This window comes from Mesoplodon densirostris, chromosome 18, assembly GCF_025265405.1.
Source record: "Mesoplodon densirostris isolate mMesDen1 chromosome 18, mMesDen1 primary haplotype, whole genome shotgun sequence".
NCBI classification, from domain to species: domain Eukaryota; kingdom Metazoa; phylum Chordata; class Mammalia; order Artiodactyla; family Ziphiidae; genus Mesoplodon; species Mesoplodon densirostris.
This window is the reverse complement of record NC_082678.1, coordinates 19,712,153-19,735,889: the sequence shown is the minus strand read 5'-3', so window position 1 is coordinate 19,735,889 and position 23,737 is coordinate 19,712,153. Positions and strand designations below refer to the sequence as shown.

The window sequence follows — 23,737 nt, the reverse complement described above, 5'->3', positions numbered from 1 at the left end:
GAGCAGGGGCTACTCTACATTGTGGTGGGCGGGCTTCTCATTGTCGTGGCTTCTCTTGTTGCAGAGCACGGGCTCTAGGCACGTGGGCTTCAGTAGTTGTGTCATGTGGGCTCAGTAGTTGTGGCTCGCAGGCTCTAAAGCGCAGGCTCAGTAGTTGTGGTGCACGGGCTTAGTTGCTCCGCAGCATGTATGTGAGATCTTCCTGGACCAGGGCTCGAACCCATGTCCCTGCATTGGCAGATGGATTCTTAACCACTGTGCCACCAGGGAAACCCTATCCTCCACCTCTTGGAGCTCACTGCTGGTCGACCCAGTGTGAAGCAGAGGAAGGGATTCAGGGAGATCAGCCTCTTTTGAAGGCGAGTGGGTCCCTTAGGACCGCAAATTCCAGAAGGTGAACAGACAGAAGAAAGAGGGCAGGAAGCCCCTCCCCCTGCAGTCCTTTGTCCAGCCAGACACAGCACAAAGACTGGGGGCTGCCCCAGGGACACGAGGAAGAGGAGACCTTGTCTCCTTTGTACCACCAGGGAGTCCCGTGGTGAGGGAAGGTGCCACCCCCCACCCGCCTGCCTGCGAAAACCCTGCACTGAACTTCTGAGCCACCCTCCACTCCCTCGTCTCCCTGCTTGGGAAACACACTTTCTCTTAAGCCAAAGGAAGTTCTTTTCCAGGAATTACTTTGCTCACTATCACTGCACAAGCCTAGTTTTGTTTTTATGTTTGGTTAAGGTTCTGATCTGACTGCCCCAGGATGCAAGAGGTGGTTGCATATTTGACATTCAGATCAGCATGTCTCCAATTCTGCGCGTTCTTGTGTTTGAGATGCCTGTGGGCCTGAGGTTCCCACGGGTGGGCGATCTCCTCCCCAGAACTCCCAGAGGGCAGTGATGCTGCTCCTGCCTTCCTTGGAAGCCCCCTCTGCAGACAGCCCCGTTCAGGTGCTGCTTGGGGCAGCCCAGCCTATGAGACTTGTCTCACCAGGGCGGGAAGAGACCTCCTGAGACCCCCAACTCTGACCTCACCATTCGTGTTCATGCTCCACCAGCTTGCGAGAAAGAGCCCGCTCTGGGTCCTTGAATGAGCTGTCTTCCCATCACCCAGCCAGCCTTTAAATGTCCCCTCTGTCTGCCTCCAGATAGAAAACAATGCCTCTGTTCTCGCTCCTAGCTTGGCCCTAGGAAGCACCAAGAAGGAAAGCAAAGCTGTTAAAGATATGACCTGGGCTAAAGAGGATATTTTTGTCTTCCTGGGGTTTCCTCATGCTCTTAAGACCCCTCGTGTCCCCTAGGAGCTAGCTGTCTCGTAGCAATTATCTTTTAACAGAGGGAGAGACAGGCAGCCTGTAATTGCCTGAGTCTGGCAGTCCTTGGGGGGTGGGGGGAAGGGGCGCAGGTGCAGCCCTGTTGTACTTCAGCAGTGTGCTGGCGGACAGGAAGAAGCTAATTGGATGTGCGTCCTTTTGCACGAGGCTCTAGCTTGTCCATGTCAAACAACCCATGAGGGCAACCTGCTGTAATCTGTGCTTCTGTCCCCACCCTCTGTTCTCCAAGCCATTGCTTTTACCCTTCCTGGGCAGAAGAGTTTCCAAACCACAGGAAAGAGCGGGAAATACTGCTCTCTGTGAGTCTGGTGCAGTTTGAGTTGTTCTGGGGCTCGGGCTGGGCGGTTGGGAGGGTGGTATTGTCTTCAAGGAACAATATAGGTGGATGCAAAGGGACCTAGGAGTTAACCTCGCATCCTCGTCGCCGTGAACCCTGGTCCCAGCTGCTCCAGGGCCCAAGGACACCCAGGCACGTGCTTATAGGCTGTCACACAGCTCTTGGCCCTGCATCTCAGGGGGCAGCCGGGACCCACCTCTCTGGTCCTTTGAAGCCCTGGAGGTGGGGTCAGACACATATCTGGTCCTAACAGTCATCTGGGGTGATTGTGTAAAACACACTTTGCTAGGCCTCATCCCACACATGTAAATCAGTGTTTGCAGGAGGGGGCCTGGGAATCTCTATGTTTTGAATGGACGTCCCAGATGCGAGAAACGTTGGTTGAGAGATTAAGAGCCCTCACTTTATTTATTTTTATTTTTAAAATTAATTTATTTGCCCTAGTAGGGGCTCAATCACTATAATTCCCTGCCCTCCATTGCAGTGCGCGGGCTTCTCATTGCGGTGGCTTCTCTTGTTGTGGAGCACGGGCTCTAGGCGTGCGGGCTTCAGTAGTTTTGGCACGCAGGCTCAGTAGTTGCGGCTCACGGGCTCTAGAGCACAGGCTCAGTAGTTGTGGTACATGGGCTTAGTTGCTCCATGGCATGGCATGTGAGATCTTCCCGGACCAGGGCTTGAACCCGTGTCCCCTGCATGGGCAGGTAGATTCCTAACCACTGCGCCACCAGGGAAGCCCTCTCTTTATTTTCTTAATCTTGTCTTTTGGGGCAAGTCGAGAGCAATTCGTGGGAAGGGCCACGGCCTTTCTAAGACTTCCAGTTAGCATGAGTGAGAATGCATTTCCGAGCGTTGCATTTGAACCCTGGCTCTGCTGCTGCCCGAGATCTTGCATTTCACCTTCTCAGCATCCTAAGTGTGTCAAGTCTTGGAATGACTGAGTGGCCCAGCCAAGGTCAAGCAGCTGGTGAGTGGCAGGGCCAGAACTTGAAGTCAGGGTCCAACCCAGCCTGCTTTTCAATTTCCCACTGTGCCTTTCATGACCAGTAGCACAAGTCAGAGGGTTTCCCAAAGGCCTAACTCTTCTGCCTGCTGGGGAAGTGGTCTGACCCTCTCTCCTTCTCACCTGGACTCCCAGCCCTGTCCCCGTTGGAGTGACGTGGAAGGAAGAGGTTTCAGTGGGGCTCCCACAGGGTGATGGAGGGTGGAATCCAGTAACCTAGTGGGTGAGCCTTTCTGGCAATCACATGGTTGGATGGGAGGGTTTCCAGAGAGGCCTGGGGCTCAAATCTGTATGCTGTATGATCAGGTCCAGTGTGTGGCAGGGAATTTAGTTCAACATAATCGCCATCAGTATTTCTTCCTGCCTCGCAATAAACATACTAGCTCAGCAAAAACTGTATCATTTGGTGAGTAAGAGATTTGGAGTCAGGTAGACCAGCTCTACCACATGTGAGCTATGTGATCCTGGGCAAGGCATTCTGGGTATCGCCAAATATCGGATTCCTCCAAAGTAAAAGGGTGATTTTATTGTCCACTTCAGAGGGCAATGGTAAGAACTGAAGATGATGCTTAGCCTGTAGTCATCACTCCATAAATTATTTTTTAAATGCAGATGGAGCATCTGGATAAATCCATTAGGAGCCTGGAGTTGCCCCCGGTGGTAGGGTCCGTGGGGACTGGGAATCAGCCAGCTGGGGCCCCTCACCACACACTCTCCCTCTGTTCCTGCAGCAGCTGGTACCATGGAGATTGTGTACGTGTATGTCAAGAAGCGCAGCGAGTTCGGGAAGCAATGCAACTTCTCCGACCGCCAGGCAGAGCTGAACATCGACATACCGCCCAACCCTGAGCTGGCCAAGCAATTCATGGAGCGGAACCCTGTGGACAAGGGCATCCAGTGCTCCACCAGCATGTCGGAACACGAGGTGGGTCCCTGCCCCAGGGGCCGGGGCCAGTGGAGGTGTGGTCCGGCAGGGTGGCTGGCCAAGGCAGGCAAGTGGGCCTGGGTGACTCCATCCCCCTGGAAGCCAGTTAGAGTGGATCAGTGAAGATGCTGGAAGTACGAGGGCAGAATCGCTCCCAGACCCACCTCGGTGCCCAGGGTCAGGACAAGGCCCAGCACCAACCATTCCCTGGGCCGGGTGAATGTAAATCAAGATGTTCTCTCTCCCAGGGGCTCTGGCCTCACCTCTAAGACTCTTACTAGAGTTGTGTTAGGCATTGGGTACATCTGGGAGAGGTATCTGAGGGGGCCAGGGATTCACATCTACAGGACCCGCCTAGCTTGGGAAAAGGAAAAGGTCCCATAGAAAGTGCTGGTCAGAGGTGCCTCCAGTATAAAGGAACTGAGGGTCATGTTGCTGTCCAAGCTCCCAGATTTCTCCTGGTCTGTCTGAACCAAGTGATCAGCTCCTGATTATGTCAAGAACGGCTGAGAGAAGATTAGACTGAAGGAGTTAACACAACTGTCATGTTCCCAAATCAACGGAATGAAAATCACACTGATTTGGCCAAAACGCTTTGTGGATGGCTCCAATAACTCACAGTTCAAACAAACTGAGTTTCTTGCTTTCCCAGGGCAAGCTGCTGTCATGGGGACCAGAGTGGTTTTGTTCATGGTGTAGCCACCTAAACAAGATGGTGGCCATGAAGGCCACACCACATCAGGGTCTCCTCTGTCAGCAGCTCCACCCTGTTGAAACTTTTAGCTTTGGAAAAGGAGAAGGGGAGTGACCGCTCAATGGGTATGGAGTCTCCATTTGGGGTGATGAGAAAGTTCTGGAATTAGATAGTGATCATGATTGCACAACATTGTGACTGTTCTTAATGCTACTAACTTGTACATTTTAGTCAAAATGGTAGATTTTATGTTATGTGTATTTTACCACAATTTAAAAGGTGGGGGAAAACTGGGAAGGAGGAAAAGAAGTAAGTTTAAGGGGTAAAACTACATCTATGCCATCCTCCCTACAACAGAGAATGGGCAAAGCAAGTCCACACTCTTAATTGTTTTTATGTCTCGATTCCTGTGACATTGTAAATGGTAGGGTGGAGAAAGCTTAGTCACATTTTCCTTTGGGATCTCACAGAACTGGTGGGTGGGCTCCTCTGGACCTTTAGGGTTGAGATCAGGTCAGAACTGGATTTTCCATAGCCACTGGCAGCATCTGCAAAGCTGCTAACTCCACAGGGGTGGCACTTTTGGGGCTGCCTGTGACCATCCAAGGACCAGAAAGTTCCTTGCTGGACCTGAAAATATAGTGGCTTTGGCCAGGGGCACCTCACAGGTCCAACCCTGAGCGCTCAGAGCCCAGGGACCCGGGAGCCCTGGGACACTGGTTTGCAGAAGTGGTCGGATGCTTCCACCAGGGCCAGGCGTCTTCTCACCTGTGGCTCTCTGTCTAGGCCAACACAGAGCGGTTTGAAATGGAGACCCGGGGGGTTAATCACATCGAGGGGGGCTGGCCCAAGGATGTGAACCCCCTGGAACTGGAGCAGACGACCCGCTTCCGGAAGAAGGTGGAGAAAGATGAGAACTACATCAAGACCATCACGCAGCTGGGCTCGGTAAGGCTTCCTTCAGCGCCAGTGGTCAGGGCCTCAGCCGTCACTCTGCTTCCCCAGCTGCACGTCAAGCTCAGCAACCGTGGCTCCTCGGGGAAGGACACCAGCTACGTTATGCAACCTTCTGTCTGGGAGCAGGCAGGCAGGTCCACACAGCAGACCAGAAGGTCCAAGGACTGAACAGGCTTTAACAGGAATCTGAAAAATAGGAAATCCTCTGGGCAAAGAGAACCCCAAGGAACCCCACGCAGCAGCTACCTGCCAGTAGGGATCATTCATTCATTCGACACATTTGGATGGAGCTTCTAGTCTCTGCCAGGTGCAGTAGAGATTGCAAAAAGTGAAATTCACATATATTCGGCCCCAAAGAGTTTATAATCCATTGGAGGCCAAAAACAAATACAGAGGTATCACTGTATAAGGTAGAAGGAAAGGCTGTAAGAGGAAAGATGCTCTGCCATTTGCCCCATAAGGAGGGAGAGTTGATTTCCTGCTGAAGGAATCAGGGGAGTCTTCCTGGAAGAGGTGGCACTTGATCTTGAGTTTTCCTTGTTGGATATTTGGAATAACGGGGAATGGCCTTCTGGGTGGAGGAAACAGGAGATGGATGCCATATATGGAGTGATTACTAATTCTGTTTGCCTGGAGCAGTGTTTCTTCACCTTTTTTTCATTGTTGTCCCCCAACAAGCCTTTTTAGACATCGCCCCACCCCAATGAAAATGTAATACCATAGGTGTACTATATATTTATGTACTGTATGTATATCTGTGCTTTGTATAAAAAAGTAATAATATTTTACCCCCAAGAACCAATTTCCACCCTTTTGGGGGGTAGGTGTTGCCCCCATTGAAAATGCATGGGCTGGAAGGATGGGAAAAGACTACTAGGTATTTCTCGTCCCTCCCAGACTCCATCTCAGCCCTGGTCAGGCTGAAAGGACCTCCCTTTACTGCTAAGAACTCCCGCTGTGTCCTCCTCAGATCATGGAGCACTGCATCAAGCAGAATAACGCCACTGACATCTACCAGGAGTATTTTGATGACGAGGATGCGCTGGAGGTGATGGAAGAGGCCGCTTCAGCTAAAACCATCAATGTTTTCAGGTACCTCTATAGCCAGGCAGGTGTCTGGCCAATTTCTCTCAGCCCTATGCGTGGGTGCTTCCAAAGGTGACCCCTTGCCCGTCACTCCATGCCATGGGTACAATGCCATCTGTGATCCAAGCTTAATAAGGAACAGAGCAATAAAACACCCAGCAGACAAGTGGTGCCCACCCTGAGGGCAGGCCTGGTTGGTGGAAAAGGAGGACAGAGTCTGGGGAAAGACTAAAGCAAATTGCAAAGCTGTGTACAAGTGTGGTTGATTCACACGGTGTAGAGAATGTATCAAGTACCCAACGTCAGTGATCCAGCTGCACTGTGAGTAAACAAGACCCTCATTCCAAACTCTCAGGAGTGTGCCTGGAATGACCTCCAAGGACAGCAGAAATTTGACAAAAGAAATTTATCCCACAGACACGTGTGTGAAGTCACTGGATATTCACTGCGGCAGGGTGTGTGCTAGCCAAAGACTGGAAGGAAGCTAAACGCATCGGTAGGGGGCTGGTTCCAGCAATTCTGGTATGCCCACACTGTTGAATACCACGCAGCCATCAGAATGAATGAGGCAGCTCCTTATGTGCCTATAGAGAGTTTCCAAGATTTACTATGTGAAACCAAAGCAAAACAGGGGGCAGACAGTGTGTAGAGAGCACTACTTTTTGTTTAAAATACACTTATATGCATGTGTGCATGTATGTATGCATATGTGTATATACATGTATATGTATATATGTGCATGTGTGTGCACGTATACATGTATATGCATGTATATATGTGCGCGCGTGTGTGTGTATGCTCATATATGCAGAGAATACCTGTGATTTCAGACGTGACTAGCCTCAAATGCCAACTCTGGAGGATTCATTTTGCCACCGTGACCCACTGAGGGTCCTGGGAAGTGTTTCACCCAGCCCCAGCACAACCAGTAAGGACTCTTTTCTGATCCAGGGCTGAGTCATGGTGTGCCGAGCAGGCTTCTAGCAATGGGCGTGCAAGAGAAGGGCCAGGGTGGGGCGGGGGCTGTCTGCCCTGCTGCTCCAGCCCTGCTGGGATCTGACCTTCCATGTGGATATCCAAGAGGGCTGACGCATTAGAAGTCATGCCATCCACCCTCCGCGTCTGACAGATGAGGAAACTGACCCTAGGGAGGGGATGTGCTCAGGGCTCACAGTGGGTGGGTGACCCAACCAAGGATGGGTCTCAGCCTGTGCTCCTTCTACCATAGCAGTGCTTCCAGGGAGGAGTGATGTTGATGAGTCACATGGCCAGAAAGTTATTTCATTTCCCACGTTCGTTCATTCCTTCCGGTGACTTCAATGACAAAGTGTCAGTTTGGGGCCATTAAGTCTTTTTTTTTTTTTTTTTTTTTTTTTTTTGCCGTACGCGGGCCTCTCACTGCTGTGGCCTCTCCAGTTGCAGAGCACAGGCTCCAGACACGCAGGCTCAGTGGCCATGGCTCACGGGCCCAGCCGCTCCCCGGCATGTGGGATCTTCCCAGACTGGGGCACGAACCCTTGTCCCCTGCATCAGCAGGCGGACTCTCAACCACTGCGCCACCAGGGAAGCCCTCATTTCTTTTTAATGTTGAATAATAATGATGTCTGGATGTACCACAGTTTATCCATTCACCTACCGAAGGGCATCTTGGTTGGTTCCAAGTTTGGGGAATTATGAATAAAACTGCTGTAAACCTCTGTGTGCAGGCTTTTGTGTGGACATATGTTTTAAACTCAATTGGGCAAATACCACGGAGCATAATGGCTGAATTCCTCACCCTCTATCATAGTTTAATATTAATGAGAAATCAAGCCTCAGGCTCGGAACTTTCAGCAAACGAAGACATCAGGCTGAAATTTAATATTTTATTTCCATTGTCTTAATTTTTATTAGCTTTTATTTATGGCTGGTGAGATCAATTTTCCAATTAAGGGAGTCCTGTCAGCTTTGTTTTTAAAATAAATTTATCTGAGCGAATGTTTAAATATGTATGAATTCTTTTAAGAAAAAACTTAGCAAATACGAAATTTAGGGAGCCTGGGATTTCAGTCTTCTGCCCTCTTGCCCTCCCCTAAAGGGATCCCCAGGAAATTAAGCGGTCAGCCACACACATCTCCTGGCACCCTGATGGCAGCAGGAAGTTGGCAGTGGCGTACTCTTGCTTGGACTTTCAACGGGCACCTGAGGGCATGAGCAACGAATCGTACATCTGGGACCTGGGTGAGGAAGAGAGGGGTCTGGTAGCCAGGGAAGGATGAGGGAGTGCGGCAGAGACCAGTGAAAACTCGTGGGGGAGGAAGGTAGAAGCAGCGGGACTCTCGTGGGGCTGGTCCCTCACTGGGATGCCCAGGGACCCAGGAGGAAGCCTCTGTCTCATCCCTTTGCTGTCTGGGTTCAGGTGCAGCCAAGCGGAGCCAGATCAGAAGCAGGAACTCCCTTCATTTCCAGATCCCAGGGCATTCAAGACCAGACCACATGGAGACCCAACTCTGGGTCCCTGAAGAGCATATCAGAAAGAGTCCCCAGCAGACTGAGAAGGGACCCAAGGGGTCCTCACAGGGACACAGGGACTCACCTCTGTCCCACCTGTCCTGGCACTTTCCCCTAATTCATGGCCAGTAGGGGCAGTGTGTCCACTCGGGAGCACGGACCACTGTTGACAGAAGGGCTCACTCCCAGGGCAGAGTCTGGCAGGTAGCGGGTGACTGTGGGCTCCATCCATGCTCTCAGACGTCCCTCATTGCTGTCGTTGTGAAAATAAACGTTAGCCTTTATTAGCAGGTGTAGGTGCCACGCACAGGACTGAGCACTTTACACACCTGAGCAGCTCAGTGAGCTCTTAGGGCTGCCCCGTGGGCTGGACTCCATCATTATCCCTGCTGTACACACAGGGCAGCTGGTTCACACAAGTCAGGGGAGAGTTGACTTTTTGTAAAAGCCTTAAACCTCATTTAATACCAAACCTGGAAAATGGACTAGAATGACAATCACACACACACAATCCTGATTCCCAAAAATAAAACCAGTAGAAGAGCCTCCAGGGCTAGATGCTGGCCACTGAGGACCAGAGCTTGCAGCCTGGAGAGGGGCTTCCAGGCTTCCCCTGCCACCCCCCACCTGTAGAAGGGGTTAAAGTGTTTGACCCTGTCCTTTTTTTTCCAGGTCTGGTAGAGTACATATATATATATATATATATATATATATATATATATATATATATATATATATATATAGTTGTTGTTGTTGTTCTGCTTTGTAGAAAACCCCAACAGGCCAGAAATTGCCCTAAAGCCGTCTTCTCCTCTTGTCACCTTGGAATACAACCCCAAAGATTCCCACGTGCTCCTGGCAGGCTGCTACAATGGGCAGATCGGTAAGGAGGGACCCCCCCCCTCCCCGGCACTTAACCAGGAGTCAGCCCGAGTCCCCTGAAGGCTCTCAGGCAGCTTGGCCCCTGCTCCTATCTGGCCAGGGCCCACCTGCCAGGCCAGGCTTGCCATGGAAGACAAAGTGGGGTGGGGACTTCCTGCAGCTTCCAGACGTCAAGGTGAAACAGGTTTTGCTGATACCTCAGCCGTGTCTTCAGTTGTAGAAGTTAAGTGAGTCTAAAATGAGTTCAAAATAAAAAGTTAAGAAAATTATGGGCCAAGTGAAGTCAAGAAACATTTACTGTACGCCTACCCTGAGCTAAGCTAGGTTAGCTAGAGGCAAAGGGGTTATGAGACCACTGGGGAGCTCCATCTCAGGAGATGCAGTTGGGGGCAACCTACATAGTAATGGGTGTGAGTAATACCAGCCATATAGAGTGAGTCGGGGGGGGGGAAGGAAAAAAAATTATAGAACTGGCTAAAACAAGAGGTATGAAGACCATTTACAGGGGGATTCATTCAGTTTAGAAACTGATTCTATCAAAACTTTTTTAAAACCAGCTTACCGTCTTGCTTGTTCTTTCATTAATGAGTTAAATAAAACTTCATACATAAAAAAAAAGAATGAATGGGGAAGTGTTACTCCTCTTCTGTTTTTTTGTTTTGTTTTGTTTTGTTTTTGGAGGAGTTTGTGAACAGTTGATAGCCATTCGTCTTTAAATATTTGGTAGAATTCACCAATGAAGCCATCTGGTCCAGGGATTTTTCTTATTGGTAGTTTTAAAGTTGAAAATTCAACCTCTTTATTTGTTACAGGTCTTCTCACGTTTTCTATTTCTTCTTGAATCAGTTTTGATAGTTTGTGTTTTTCTAGAATTTTTCCTTTTCATCTAGGTAATCTAATGTGTTGACACAATAGTTCATTCTCTTACAATCATTTCATTTCTGTAAGGTTGGTAGTAACATCTCCTATGTCTTTCCTGGTTTTAGTAATTTGAGTGTTCTCCCTTTTTCACTTGGTCAGTCTAGCTAGAGGTCGGTAAATTTTGTTTTATTTTCAAAGAACGAACTTTTTATTTTATTGATTTTTCTCAGTTTTTAAACTCTCCACTTCATTTATTTCCACTCTAACCCTTACTATTTCCTTCCTTCTGCTTGCTTTGGGTTTATTTTGCTCTTCTTTTTCTAAATTTCTTAAAGTGGAAGGTTTGATTATTGATTTGAGGTTTTTAAAAATACAGATATTTACAGTTATACATTTACCTCTAAACATGGCTTTAGCTACCCTAAGTTTTGGTATGTTGTCTTCTCATGTTCATTCATTTCAAGGTATTTTCTAATTTCCCTTTGACTTCTTCTTTGACCCATGGATTATTTAGATGTATGTTGTTTAATTTCTCTACGTTTGTGAATTTTCCGGTTTTCCTTCAGTTATTGGTTTCTAGTTTTATTCTGTTATAGTAAGAAAAGATACCTTGCATGATTTCAATCTTTAAAATCTATTGAGACCTGTTTTATGGCCTAACATGTGGTCTATCTTGGAGAATGTTCCCTGTGCGCTTGAGATGAATGTTTTCTGCATGTTGTCATCTGGAGCCAGTAAATCTCACAGACTTTGCTGGGAGGCTCTGTGTGCATACTTGAGTATACCTTCAACACTCAGCCAGGCGGTTGTCAACTCTGCCTTAGCCGCTGCACTGAGCCTTAAGGTCAGCCAGAGGTGAAAGCTTAGGGCCTTCTCAGTTCTTTCCTAAGTATGTGTGCAGCCCTGGGAATGCACACAGCCATACCCATGCATGTGACCTTTTAGGTTCCAGGAGCTTTTCAAAACTCCTATGGACATTCTCCAGCCTTTCCTTTCAAGCATTTTGGTTAGCCTATTGTTTGCCCCACTTGTTATCCACCACTGTGGGACCCTGCAAAGTTAATCAGTTGTCTGTAATTATAATTATTTTCAAAATTGCCTTCTTAAAAAGACCTTTTTCACTGGGCAAGCTCCAAGTCAAGGTGAAAATAGACAACCTTGCAATTGGGGGGGTCTTCCAGGGAACCACCAGACAGACAGGTCAAATAGTGACGATTCTTTGAATAGGAGACTTTGAAAGAGCTCCAGCTCCATTCTGCTCCATCCCTTGGCTGCCAGGCTATTGGTTTTTTTTTTTTTTTTTTTTTGCCGTACGCGGGTCTCTCACTGTTGCGGCCTCTCCCGTTGCGGAGCACAGGCTCTGGACACGCAGGCTCAGCGGCCATGGCTCACGGGCCCAGCCGCTCCACGGCATGTGAGACCCTCCCGGACGGGGGCACGAACCTGTGTCCCCTGCATTGGCAGGAGGACTCCCAACCACTGCGCCACCAGGGAAGCCCCAGGCTATTGGTTTTTTTACCAGGAAGGCAGAATGTTATTTTTCAAGGCTACCATAGAACCAGAGAGTATAGGATCCTAACTAGGGCAAGTCAAAATGCAACAGAACTTACTGTTCTTACCAAGATTCAGCCGTTTTTCTCAAATAAACACTCTGATTGGCTGCCAGCCTTTGGCTAATTTCCAGAGTTCTGAAAAAGTTGATTCTGACCATTTTTGCCAAGGTTCTCTTGGCCTTTATGGAGGAGAGAATTCTCAGAGGTCTTTACTCTGCCATTTTTGCTGGTGGGACGCCCAGAAAACTGATGTTGGTATCCCTGGTGAGCTCAGAAGAAACCTACCCACGTGGGCCCTGAAGGTTCCTGCCTGCCCTTCACCTCTGGCCTTGAAGTAACCAAACCATTAATCCTCCTGTCTGCATCCCAGGCCAGACTCAACCAGACACGAAAAGGGTTCCCCTTCCCTCCTGTCTTCACGAGCTCTCCTATGTTCCCCTCTTGCTCCAGGAGTAGGGGCCGGAACGGCTGGGACGCTTCTCAGCAACTCTCTGTGGCCAGGCTGCCTCCTGGCCTCCTGGCCTCCTGAGGCCTCTGACCTCCCTCTTAGACCTGCTGCCCCCTCTCCAGGGGAGCTCCAGGGTTATGAGATAGACGTGGGCTCCCATAAGCCTCCTGCAAATCCATCTGGCTGCCCAGGCTTTAAAAGACTGAAGCAAAGCCACTTGGCCACGATTTATGCAGGAGCCCCGCCTCGCTCATCATTCTTAACTCTTTCAGTGGTTTTTCATGCCAGCTCAGACCAGCCCAGGCTCTGGGGCCCTTCTGTCTGTAAGAAAGACATGGGACCCACCGTGGAGTACTGCTTTGCCCAAGCAGAGCGAGCTTAGCTAAGAAAACCTGTTTCTGGGCCAGACTGGTCCAGGGCCAAATGCCTTGGACTTGGATTCCATAAATCAAGATTTATGGATCATGGACTTTTGTTGTTGTTTTACAAAACCAGCTTTCCTAGAAACAGCTCTGAGTGATAGGGTGGGTCCTCGCTATACCCTCGTGGGAAAATGAAAACAGAATCCACTGGGACAAAATAATAGGTAAGCTTCGAGTCTTTCTTGGTAAAACAGAAGAAGCGACGTACTAATTATGAATCAGAAGAAAGGATAAATCTCCCTCTGTGTTTCTTTCTGATCAGATGTAGCAAAGGTACAGAGGCGAAAAGGGAATGAGTGGATGCAGCAGGAGAGATGTGCGTAGATGTTTTTACTTCCCAGAGCCTTTCCCTGGGGTGGAGGCGCTCCTCTCTCTTTGCCTGGCTCACTCCATTCCGAGGCTCCTCCTCAGTCTTAGTTCCTTCTCACTTCCTCCAGGAAGCCTTCCCTGACTGCCTCCATGTGTCTCCTTCTGGAGCAATCACAGCACGGGCTGTACTTGCAGATTTCCCTTCCCGTCTCCCAGGGACTGTGGCTGTCTGAATCCCAGTGGCCTCCCCAGTGCCCAGTGTGATGCTCAACATGTGTTAGGGGCTCAGTGGAATGAATGAAGCATGCCTTGGGGTCTGGTAGGAAACTCAGGCGGGTTTGAACTTAGCCCCGCTTCTAAAAAACCACGTACCTGCCAAACCAAGACAAGCAGCATCCCTCTATCCCGTGCTCCCTGCACTAAGAAAGGAAGCCTGTGCCCCCATCACATCCCCTTCATTTTCTTCCCCGCCAGCCTGTTGGGACACCAGGAAGGGCAGCCTGGTGGCAGAGCTGTCCACCATTGAGTTCAGCCACCGAGACCCTGTTTACGGCACCATCTGGCTGCAGTCGAAGACGGGCACCGAGTGCTTCTCGGCATCCACGGACGGGCAGGTACCGACCAGCCAGACGTTGTAGGGGGCAAGGGGGTGGGGATCAGTAACAGTTTCCCGGCCTTCCACTGGATTACCTAAGAATGTTTCCTTTTCATTCCATTTTTAAATTGAATAATAGGTAATACATGCACATGGAACAAGATCCCAAAGGTACAAAAGGGCAGACAGTGAAACGCCTTCCTCCCACCTCTACCTTCAAGCCTCCCAGTCCCCCTCCCTGTAGCCGCCCACCCACATCAGCCTCCAGCCTCCATGTCTGCATACAGAAGCAAACGTGTCTGTCTTTGCTCTCTTTCTGTACACCTCGCACGTTGATCTGCACTTGACGTTTTTCATTTAGCATGTCTTGAAGATGATTTCATATATCATAAAGCACTGCCCCATGCCTGCTAAGGACTTAATAAATTATGGGTATGCTGTAATTTGTTTAAGTGGATTTTAATATTTTGTAGTTACCAAAAAATGTGGCAAAGAGTGTGTTTGTATATAGATTACCACACACATGTGAAGTATACGTTCCTGGTGGTGGGATTTCTGTGTCAAAGCATGCGTGCATTTTGAATGTTGCTATATATTGCCCTGCTGTGAGGAGACTTTAAGAATACACATCTGGCAATTCTCCTTCAGGAGGTCTGGGGTGAGGCCCTGGCATCTGGATTTTAGGAAGCTTGCTCATGACGCTGATGATTAGCCAGGCTTGGGACTGTGGACAAAAGGAGTGATTCTCAAAGCATGTTTGTTCCCTCAGGTTGCTGGTAGTCTCTGTCAGACACCCCTTTGGCCCCAGTGACTGGCCCCAAAAAGGTGGAGGGGGAAAAGAAGGCAAAAGTCAGGAGAATTGCGGGACCTCAGGTCTCAGAGTTGGCCCCTCCTCCCATCAGGTCATGTGGTGGGACATCCGGAAGCTGAGCGAGCCCACCGAGGTCGTCATCATGGACATCACCAAAAAGGAACAGCTGGAGCATGCCTTGGGGGCCATCTCCCTGGAGTTCGAGGCTACTCTGGTGGGTGTCCCTTCCTCTCCCTTCCCTGACTTCCATTGCCAGGGCAGCCAAAGCCAAGGGCAGAGCCGTGGCTACTGTGTCAGATGGACCCTGTGGCTCCTTCTCACCTTGTGCACTGGAGCATCCGCCTGTGGTCCTCCTAGACCGGTGTGGTCTTTACAACCACTTTCCAGCAGGGGGCAGCAGAGCAGAGGAAGGAGGCCATTCTAATTCACTCAAGAGTCGCCATTTGGCTAATGTCCAGGCTGATCAGAAGGCAAGCTTTCTGAAAGGACAGGATTCCAGAGAGGCCCCATTCTATGAGAAGAGCCCTGTCCACAACCAGCATTCAGAGGCCAGGCTCCAGGTCTGTCCCTGCCTCACGTGGGACCCTGGGCCGGTGGCTTCACTTCCGTGGGGAAAGAAGAGGTGTTGGAGAGGAAAATGAGATCAGAGGAGCCTCCTTGGCAAACCAGAGCACGGGCCTATGATGGCATTTAGTAACCGAGAAGGAACAGTAAAGAAATATCAAAGTGGTAATGTGGTTGTGTCCGAGGAGGGAAGCTTCTAGAAGCTGCAAATAAAGACTCCCTCCAAAGCAAGAAAATGACCTTTCCAGATGGCTCTTGGCCTGGCTCCCCCTTGGGATTGTCACTGGTTTGCTTCCAGGCCGTGTGACATCATTCCCAGGCCCTTAGGAGGTGCAGGTGCTCTGGCCTCACCCCTGCCCTGGGAGTCCCCCACCCCACCCCCCAAGCTGGGGGATCAATGTGGTAGATGAGGTGGAAGACAGTTTTACTGACCTCCTCAGCCCTGGGCATGGAGTCACAGTGGGGAGGACTCAGAAAAGCATTCTGTCCCCGAATCAGAGATTTCTAGGCCAAGTGCTAGATGCAATGACCTCACTGCCATTAGTCGTCACCTCTCCCACACTGTGTGCCAGACCCTTGTATCTGCCTTATGTGTTGAGCTTGTGTGATCACCCATGACCGTCTTGTGAGGTGATGTGATTATCCCTACTTTGCAGATAAACAACTTCATCTTAGGGAGGTAAGTCACATGCTCTAGAGCATGGGGATGCTTGAGCTCAAACCGAGGGCTCTGACCCCAAGGCCCAGGCTCTCCACCCCATGCCCCACCAAGGAGTCTGAGGCATGGTGGGCCACCGGGACCTGGGCAGTTTATCTCCCTTACTAGCTTGCAGAAGCCCTGGAGTTGACTTTATTCCTTACTTTTCTGGGACTCTCGAGCTGTGTCTCTTTCCTTTCCTTTTTTTTTTTTTTTTTTTTGTTTAATTTTTATTGGAGTATAGTTGATTTGCAATGTTGTGTTAGTTTCTGCTCTACAGCAAAGTGAATCAGTTATACATAATACATATGTCTACTCTTTTTTAGATTCTTTTCCCATGTAGGTCATTACAGAGTATTGAGTAGAGCTCCCCGTGCTACACAGAAGGTCCTTGTTATCTATTTTGTATATAGTAGTGTGTATACGTTAATCCCAATCTCCTAATTTATCACTTCCCCACACCTTTCCTCCTTGGTAACCATAAGTTTCATTTCGATATCTGTGAGTCTGTTTCTGTTTATAAATAGATTCATTTGGGGGTTTTTTGCTTTGTTTTGTTCTTTAAATATTTATTTATTTAGGCTAGGCCGGGTCTTAGTTGCAGCAGGTGGGATCTTTAGTTGTGGCATGCGAGCTTCTTAGTTGCAGCATGTGGGCTTCTTAGTTACAGCATGAGGACTCTTAGTTGCGGCATGCACGTGGGATCTAGTTCCTGACCAGGGATTGAACCTGGGCTCCCTGCACTGTAAGCACGCAGTCTCCCTAAATAGGTTCATTTGTATCATTTTTAAATTAGATTCCACATATAAGTGATATCATAGAATATTTGTCTTTGTCTGACTTACTTCACTTAGTATGATCATCTCTGGGTCCATCCATGTTGCTGCAAATGGCATTATTACATTCTTTTTAATGGCTGAGTAATATTCCATCGTATATATGTCTCACATCTTCTTTATCCATTCCTCTATTGATGCGCATTTAGGTTGCTTCCATGTCTTGGCTATTGTAAATAGTGCTGTAGTAAACATTGGGGTGCATGTATCTTTTCGAATATATGCCCAGAAGTGGGATTGCTGGATCATATGTTAGTTCTATATTTAGTTTTTTAAGGAACCTCCATACTGTTCTCCACAATGACTGTACCACTTTACACTCCCACCAACAGTGTAGAAGGGTCTTCACTTGCCTTTGACCCTCCAATTTGTAGCCCAGTTGTTCTTTTTAATTGTAGTAAAAACAAAAGCAAACAAAAAAACGCACATAATGTAAAATGTACCATCTTAACCATTGTTAAATATACTTACATTGTGGGCTCTCCCGAGTTTTTTCATCTTACAAAACTGACACTCTGTACCTTTTAATCAACAAACTCCCCATTTTCCCCTCCCTTCAGCCCCTTCAACTTTCTGTGTCTATGAATATACCTCCTCCGGGTACCTCATTTTAGTGAACACTTCCTGCGTTTGTCTTTTTGTGATGAGCTTTTTTCACTTAGTACAATGTCCTCAAGGTTTATCAACATTGTAGCACGTGGCAGAATTTCCTTCCTTTCTGAGGCCAAATAATATTGCATTGTACGGGCAGATCACATGTCGTTCACATGTCGATGACACTTGGGTGTTGTGAATGGACACGGGTGTACAATGTAGACCAGTTTTGCGGGGTGTAGTAGCTGGAGGCTGGAGGGAGCTCTTCTAGATCCATGTTTTACATTATTGATTCAGTCATTTACTTTATGTGTAAACATTCAGGATCTTTATGGCAAAATGCTTAGTGGACACAGTGAGGCTACAGGAAGAGGGCTGGTGATGAGATTCTCCAGGGACCAGAAGAGTCGGGGGCCCTTATTTTTTTTTTTTTTTTTTTTTTTTTTTTTTTTTTTTTTTTTTTTGCTGTACGCGGGCCTCTCACTGCTGTGGCCTCTCCCGTTGCGGAGCACAGGCTCCGGACACACAGGCTCCGCGGCCATGGCTCGCGGGCCCAGCCGCTCCGCGGCATGTGGGATCTTCCGGGATCGGGGCACGAACCCGTGTCCCCTGCATCGGCAGGCGGACTCTCAACCACTGCGCCACCATGGAAGCCCGGGGGGCCCTTATTTGTGGGGCCCTTGGGAGGTTTAAAGAAGTGTGGGATCTGATCAAGCGCAAGAGTGGGCGCAGCTACCTAGAAGGGGGCGGGGCACAGCGCGAGCAGAGGCTTAAACCGCAGGCACTTTCAGCACCTTTGGACCCCCAGCCGTCCTGCCGTTCCACCACCCTGACTCCGGAAAACCGCTCGCCTTGCCAGCTAAACCCTGAGCTGATGTTCCATGGAGCCTTTCGCTTACATGTCACTCCCTCCACAGCCGACCAAGTTCATGGTGGGCACGGAGCAAGGCATCGTCATCTCCTGCAACCGCAAGGCCAAGACATCGGCTGAGAAGATCGTGTGCACCTTCTCAGGCCACCATGGCCCCATCTATGCCCTGCAGCGAAACCCATTTTACCCGAAGAACTTTCTGACCGTCGGCGACTGGACCGCCCGCATCTGGTCAGAAGACAGCCGGGAGTCATCCATTATGTGGACCAAGTAAGGGGGGACGTTGGGGCGGGAGAGGGATGCAGGGGGTTGAGGGCACAGAGGGGGCCCAGCCCAAGCCAGGAGTGCTCTGAGCGTCTCTGTGTCCACCCATAAAATGGAGAAAACACTTCTCCACAAACAGCCAAGCTTACGCTGGGCAGTGGCTTGATTCAGCCCCTTCAGAAAGGAAGATGCTTCAAACTGCACATTCATCTGTCGATGGACATTTAGGTTGTTTCCATGTTTGGCTATTGTGAGTAGTGCTGCAGTGGACATGGGAGGGCAGGTATCTCTTCAAGATCCTGATTTCAATTCCTTTGGATAAAGACCCAGAAATGGGACTGAGGACCCTCCACACTGTTCTCCATAGCGGCTGCACCAATTTACATTCCCACTAACAGTGCACAAGGGTTCCCTTTTCTCCACACCCTCTCCAGCACTCATCTTTTGTTTTTGTAATAATTTAGCCATCCTCACAGTTGTGAGATGATACCTCATTGTGGTTTTGATTGCATTCCTCTGATGATTGGTGATGTTGAGCACCTTTTCGTATACCTGTTGGCCATCTGTATGTCTTCTTTGAAGAAATAGTGCAAACTGTGAGCTGTGGGTGGTGAGGCTGGTGTGGCTAGAAGTCAGACACAAGAAAGAACTTCCTGCCCAGCAATGAAACCCTGCAGCCGGGGCGGGGCTGGATGAGTAGGGCTGCGGCTCAGCAGGCTCTCCATCCCTCCCAACCACAGGGGTCCCTGACCGGTGGCACCCGTCTCCCAACAGGTACCACATGGCTTATCTCACTGATGGTGCCTGGAGCCCAGTGAGGCCAGCGGTTTTCTTCACCACCAAGATGGACGGGACCTTGGACATCTGGGACTTTGTGTTCAAGCAATGTGACCCCGCCCTCAGCCTGAAGGTCATGTGCACCTGCCTCCCCATGCACCCAGGCCCTCAGACTCTGGTGGCACAGCAGAATCACCTGAGGGGAATTTAAAAAGCAGATGCCCGGCCTTTCCTCCCGCCAGGCCTGTTCCTTCAGAAGCCAGGGCGCAGGCTTCTGGCAGCTGACCCCTTCCAGCCTGAGCTAACGTTATCCTATCAGCAAAGCCAGAGCAGAGACCTGCAGGCTAGGGCCGTGGGAAAGCGCGGGGCTGGGGAAACTGCAGAATGAAAGTGGGGCTGAAGGGACTTCCCTGGTGGTCCAGTGGTTAAGACTCCACGCTCCCAATGCAGGGGCCACGGGTTCGATCCCTGGTCGGGGAACTAAGATCCCACGTGCCCAACAGTGCAGCAAAGGAAAAAAAAAAGAAAGAAAGAAAGTGGGGCTGGACTGAAGGGGTGGGTGTGGGGGGCAGGCTGAGATGGAAGATGAGGCTGGGGGTGAAGGGTTTTACAGCCAGTCGTAGAGTGTGAACTTCATCCTGTGGGTTGAGGCTGGGGTCCCCCTCAATCAGGGGAGTCACCAAGGGTGTCTGAATGGGGCTGCTTGGCTAAGTCTCCCCAGGAGCCAGATAATCAGACCAACAAAGGGTGACATTGCTCCTCTCTCCTCCCTCTCGGGTCTGCCTGACCCTCCAACAGGTGTGTGACGAGGCCCTCTTCTGCCTCCGGCTACAAGACAATGGACGTTTCATTGCCTGTGGCTCCCAGCTGGGGACAACTACGCTGCTGGAGGTCTCGAATGGGCTGTGCACCCTGCAGAGGAACGAGAAGAACATGGTTTCCTCGGTAGGTGCGGGCCCCGGGCGAGGTGCGCACCAGCTCCTGTCCTGACCTGGCCCCCTGGCCGAGCGGGCCAGTCAGGGAAGTACAGATGCCCTTTTCCGTCACCTCCTGGGAAATGGATGGATATTTGGGGGTAGATCAGGAAATGAGCCCGAGAAGTGGATGTTGGGAATGTCTGAATCCACCCTGGCTTCACTACTCAGTAGCCAAGTGGCCCTGGGCAAGTCACTTTACGTCTCCAAGCTTCAGTTTTTTTCAGCTGCAAATCCAAGTGGTTTGACTCGGTCAGTTTGTCTAGTTTCAAACAACATACCTCTGGGGCAGCAGAACCTGTCCAAGGAAGCCTTAGCAGAATGCCTGTAGAGAAGACAGGTGGAAGGGGACCGTCCTGGGGAAGGGGCCCTGGGGGCTGAGATCCAACACCCCAGAGGCGCCTCCCCAGAACCATGGGGCACACAGAGAAATTGAAAACCCCTGGTGCCGAGACCCTGGGAGACCCTCCTGGCTCTGCCTGAGATTGTGGTCCCACCAATGAACTCGTCCTCTGTGGGCCCAGGCTGCCATGCTGCACAGCCCCGGAGGGTGTTCTTCACGCCTGCATCTGTGTTCTTGGAATTCCTTGGAACTGAGTAACTTGGCACCCCTGCTCCCGCCTCCCAACCCCCATATTTAGCCCCCCTTTCTTGCCATTAGCCCAGAGTACAGGCCTCTGTGTGGGCTGCTTGGAGTCGAGCAAGGAGAACCCGCCCGGCCCCCGTGCTGGGAGCCAGCGCTGCTTGCCTGCCTCTCCCACGGCCTCTTTGTCCCTGTGCGCAGATATTTGAGCGTGAGACCCGGCGGGAGAAGATCCTGGAGGCCAGGCACCGTGAGATGCGGCTGAAGGAGAAGGGCAAGGCGGAGGGCAAGGATGGCCACCAGAGGGAAGAGGAGCCTGCCTTGAACCTGGAGGAGCTGGTCACCAAGGCCGAGGAGGAGTTCTTTGATGTCATCTTCACGGAGCTGAAGAAGAGGGAGGCGGAAGCCATGAAGAAGAAGCCCAAGCCTGTAGGGGCCTCGAGCGGGCTCGGCAGGGCGGGGGCGGGGCGTGGCCGGGAGGGAGCCACGGCGCCAGGGCTGCCTGCTTGCTGACCTCGGGCGACCGCGAGCAAGTGGCCTCACCGGGTGGACCTTCATTTGTCCATCTGGCAAGTGGGAGGAATTACCCCCTTCCTCCAGAGGAATCCTAAGTCTCCAAACACACTTCAGGCTCCCTGAGCACAGGAGCCGTACCCTGTGCTTCTTGAAATCCTCCTCTCCCCACCACGATGGGGACCTTGAACATGCATGTGACCCGGGCTACATGAGCCATCAGAGAAGAGGGAGCCTGGAGGCCCAGGGAGGCGGGGGCTGTGAGATCCATGATGACCCCTCCTGGCATCAGGGGGTGAAATGTGTCCTGAGCTCAGCCATCCATGGCCCCGGCTCCAAAGCACCTTCTAGCTGTATCGCCTGGGCTCATCACTTCACTTCTTGGTTCCTTAATTTTCATCTGGAAACTGAGGAGATGGAGTGATAAATGTAGTGTCACCTTCCAGGCCCTCTTAGGTACGAGGGGACAAAGAAAAAGACATGGTCTGTCTGGGCCATTGTCTTTAGGGGCCCACAGATAAGATGCTAAGATGTGAAAGAGTGAAAGCACAACACGGAAGGGAAAAGAACAAGCGAGTGTGGGCCAGCATCTGCCCTTGTAAGCAAGATCGGCTACCTAGTTAGGGAAGGAAGGAAAACATGGGGCCCCTAGTTCAAAAGTATTGAGAAGCTCAAGGGACTTCCCTGGTGGTCCAGTGGTTAAGACTCCGCGCTTCCACTGCAGGGGTTGCGGGTTTGATCCCTGGTCACGGAACTAAGATCCCTCATGCCTCGCGGCCAAAAAAAAAAAAAGTGTTGAGAAGTTTAAGACAGTGGCAGCAGACACTAAAGCAAGCGTGGAGCCCTGCTCAGCACAGGCCGCGTGGCCGCACAGGGCGCCGGCCCATGAAGCCGGCCTGTGTGTCCAGTTCTCGGGCACTGATGGAGTGACAGGGGGACGGAAGGTGGGTAAGAGAGCAGAGAAGCTCACCGGCTCCATCCCGTGACTACTCACCATTTCTGCCTCTCTCCCACTGGGTCTAGAGACAGGCTGTGATTTCTGTGGGCGCATTTTGCATTTGGAAGTACTCGGATCTGAGCGGCTTTATTCTCACACCATCTGGTGGTACAGGTGGGGCTGAGGCGAGGCTGGAGTCCTGCCTTTCTGACCCACAGCCCGGGCTCCTCCCACCCATCCCCCGGACCCTCCAGCCCTCCAGCAGGTGATGCTGACACGGTGCAATGTGGCCACTGACCCTGTGTCTGCTGCTGGACAGCCCCAGACGTGCTCCCCACAGCAGCGTGAACGCTCTGGATGGAGAAGCTGATCCTCAGAAGGGGTTAAGCTACACAGAGCCTGGCCCCCTCCTTCTGCCCACCACACGCTTCCTGCCGGTCTCTGCATCTCCGCAGTTGGCCAGACATTCTGGGGTCAGAGCTGAGAAAGCACTGCTGGGTCCTCACATGCATTATCTCTAATCCCAGCCACAGCCCTGCAGGGAATCATGTCCCCTTTACAGGGGAGGGGACCAAGTAGACTCAGGAGGAACTAGCTAGAGGTGGCCCAGGCAGCAAGCGGCAGGTGCCTGAGGCTATGCCCACCACCCGTACCCACAGGTGTTGAGCACCCGCTAGGCTCTCACGGCCGTGGTGCTGGCAGCGCGGTCTCCTGGGTGCCCAGCAACCTAGGCTCAGGGGTTAACCTCCCGGGTGCTGGGAGGCCTGCCCTCCACCAACAAGTCTATGCTGTCTTTCTGTAGCTGGAACGACCAAGTCTGGAGACAGAAGAGGAGGTGGAGGGAGAGGAAGAAAGGGAGGAAGAAAGAGACGGTGAAGAGAGTCCAACCTTGGAAGGTCAGCCTTGACCAGAGCCCCGCTCACACGCGCGCCTGCTTCCCACCTCTCGGCACTGCCCTGGTTTTACAAGTCGGGGTGCTAACGCCCTCCCTTAAAGGGTCTCCGGGGTAAGGGAGGGCTGGAGGAGCAAAGGGGCACCAACCCAGCCCCCATATGCCCCACAGATCCCCGGTCCCCGGTGACTCCCTGAGCCCAGTCCCAAGAGACCCCTCGGAGGGAGGGAAGGGGCAGGGCTCATCCCCGCGCTGGTCCCCTGGTCTCAGCCACACCCCAGCCAACCTCACCCAGGTCCCCTGGCCCTCCCTGTTCCCTTGGGTTGAGCTTTGCAAGGGCTTTCCCGACAAGCACCTTCCTTCACAAGCTTGCAAAGCCTCCGCTGGGCTTGCCATGGCCATGGCCGGGCCTCGGGAAGGCCTGTGGGTGCAGGAAGCGGTCTCTCCTTCTCCCTTACTGACCCTCCGCACCCACACATGACTGGGGGACAGAAAGTCTGTCCACTTCTAAGACATCTTTCCAAGCAACTCCTCTGGGGAGCAT

The 23,737-nt window shown here is 51.1% G+C and overlaps 1 protein-coding gene across 1 annotated transcript; it reads left to right on the top strand.

The window, feature by feature from the left end:
• The first annotated feature begins 3,400 nt into the window (after positions 1-3,400).
• DNAI2 (dynein axonemal intermediate chain 2) lies at positions 3,401-23,390 on the top strand. Its single transcript, XM_060082714.1, has 13 exons — positions 3,401-3,583; positions 5,064-5,225; positions 6,205-6,326; positions 8,398-8,540; positions 9,580-9,693; positions 13,760-13,899; positions 14,783-14,905; positions 18,300-18,523; positions 19,292-19,427; positions 20,093-20,239; positions 21,053-21,280; positions 23,104-23,197; positions 23,365-23,390. Exons 1-13 carry the CDS (start codon positions 3,401-3,403, stop codon positions 23,388-23,390), a joined length of 1,842 nt encoding a protein of 613 aa, XP_059938697.1.
• Positions 23,391-23,737: the final 347 nt, after the last annotated feature.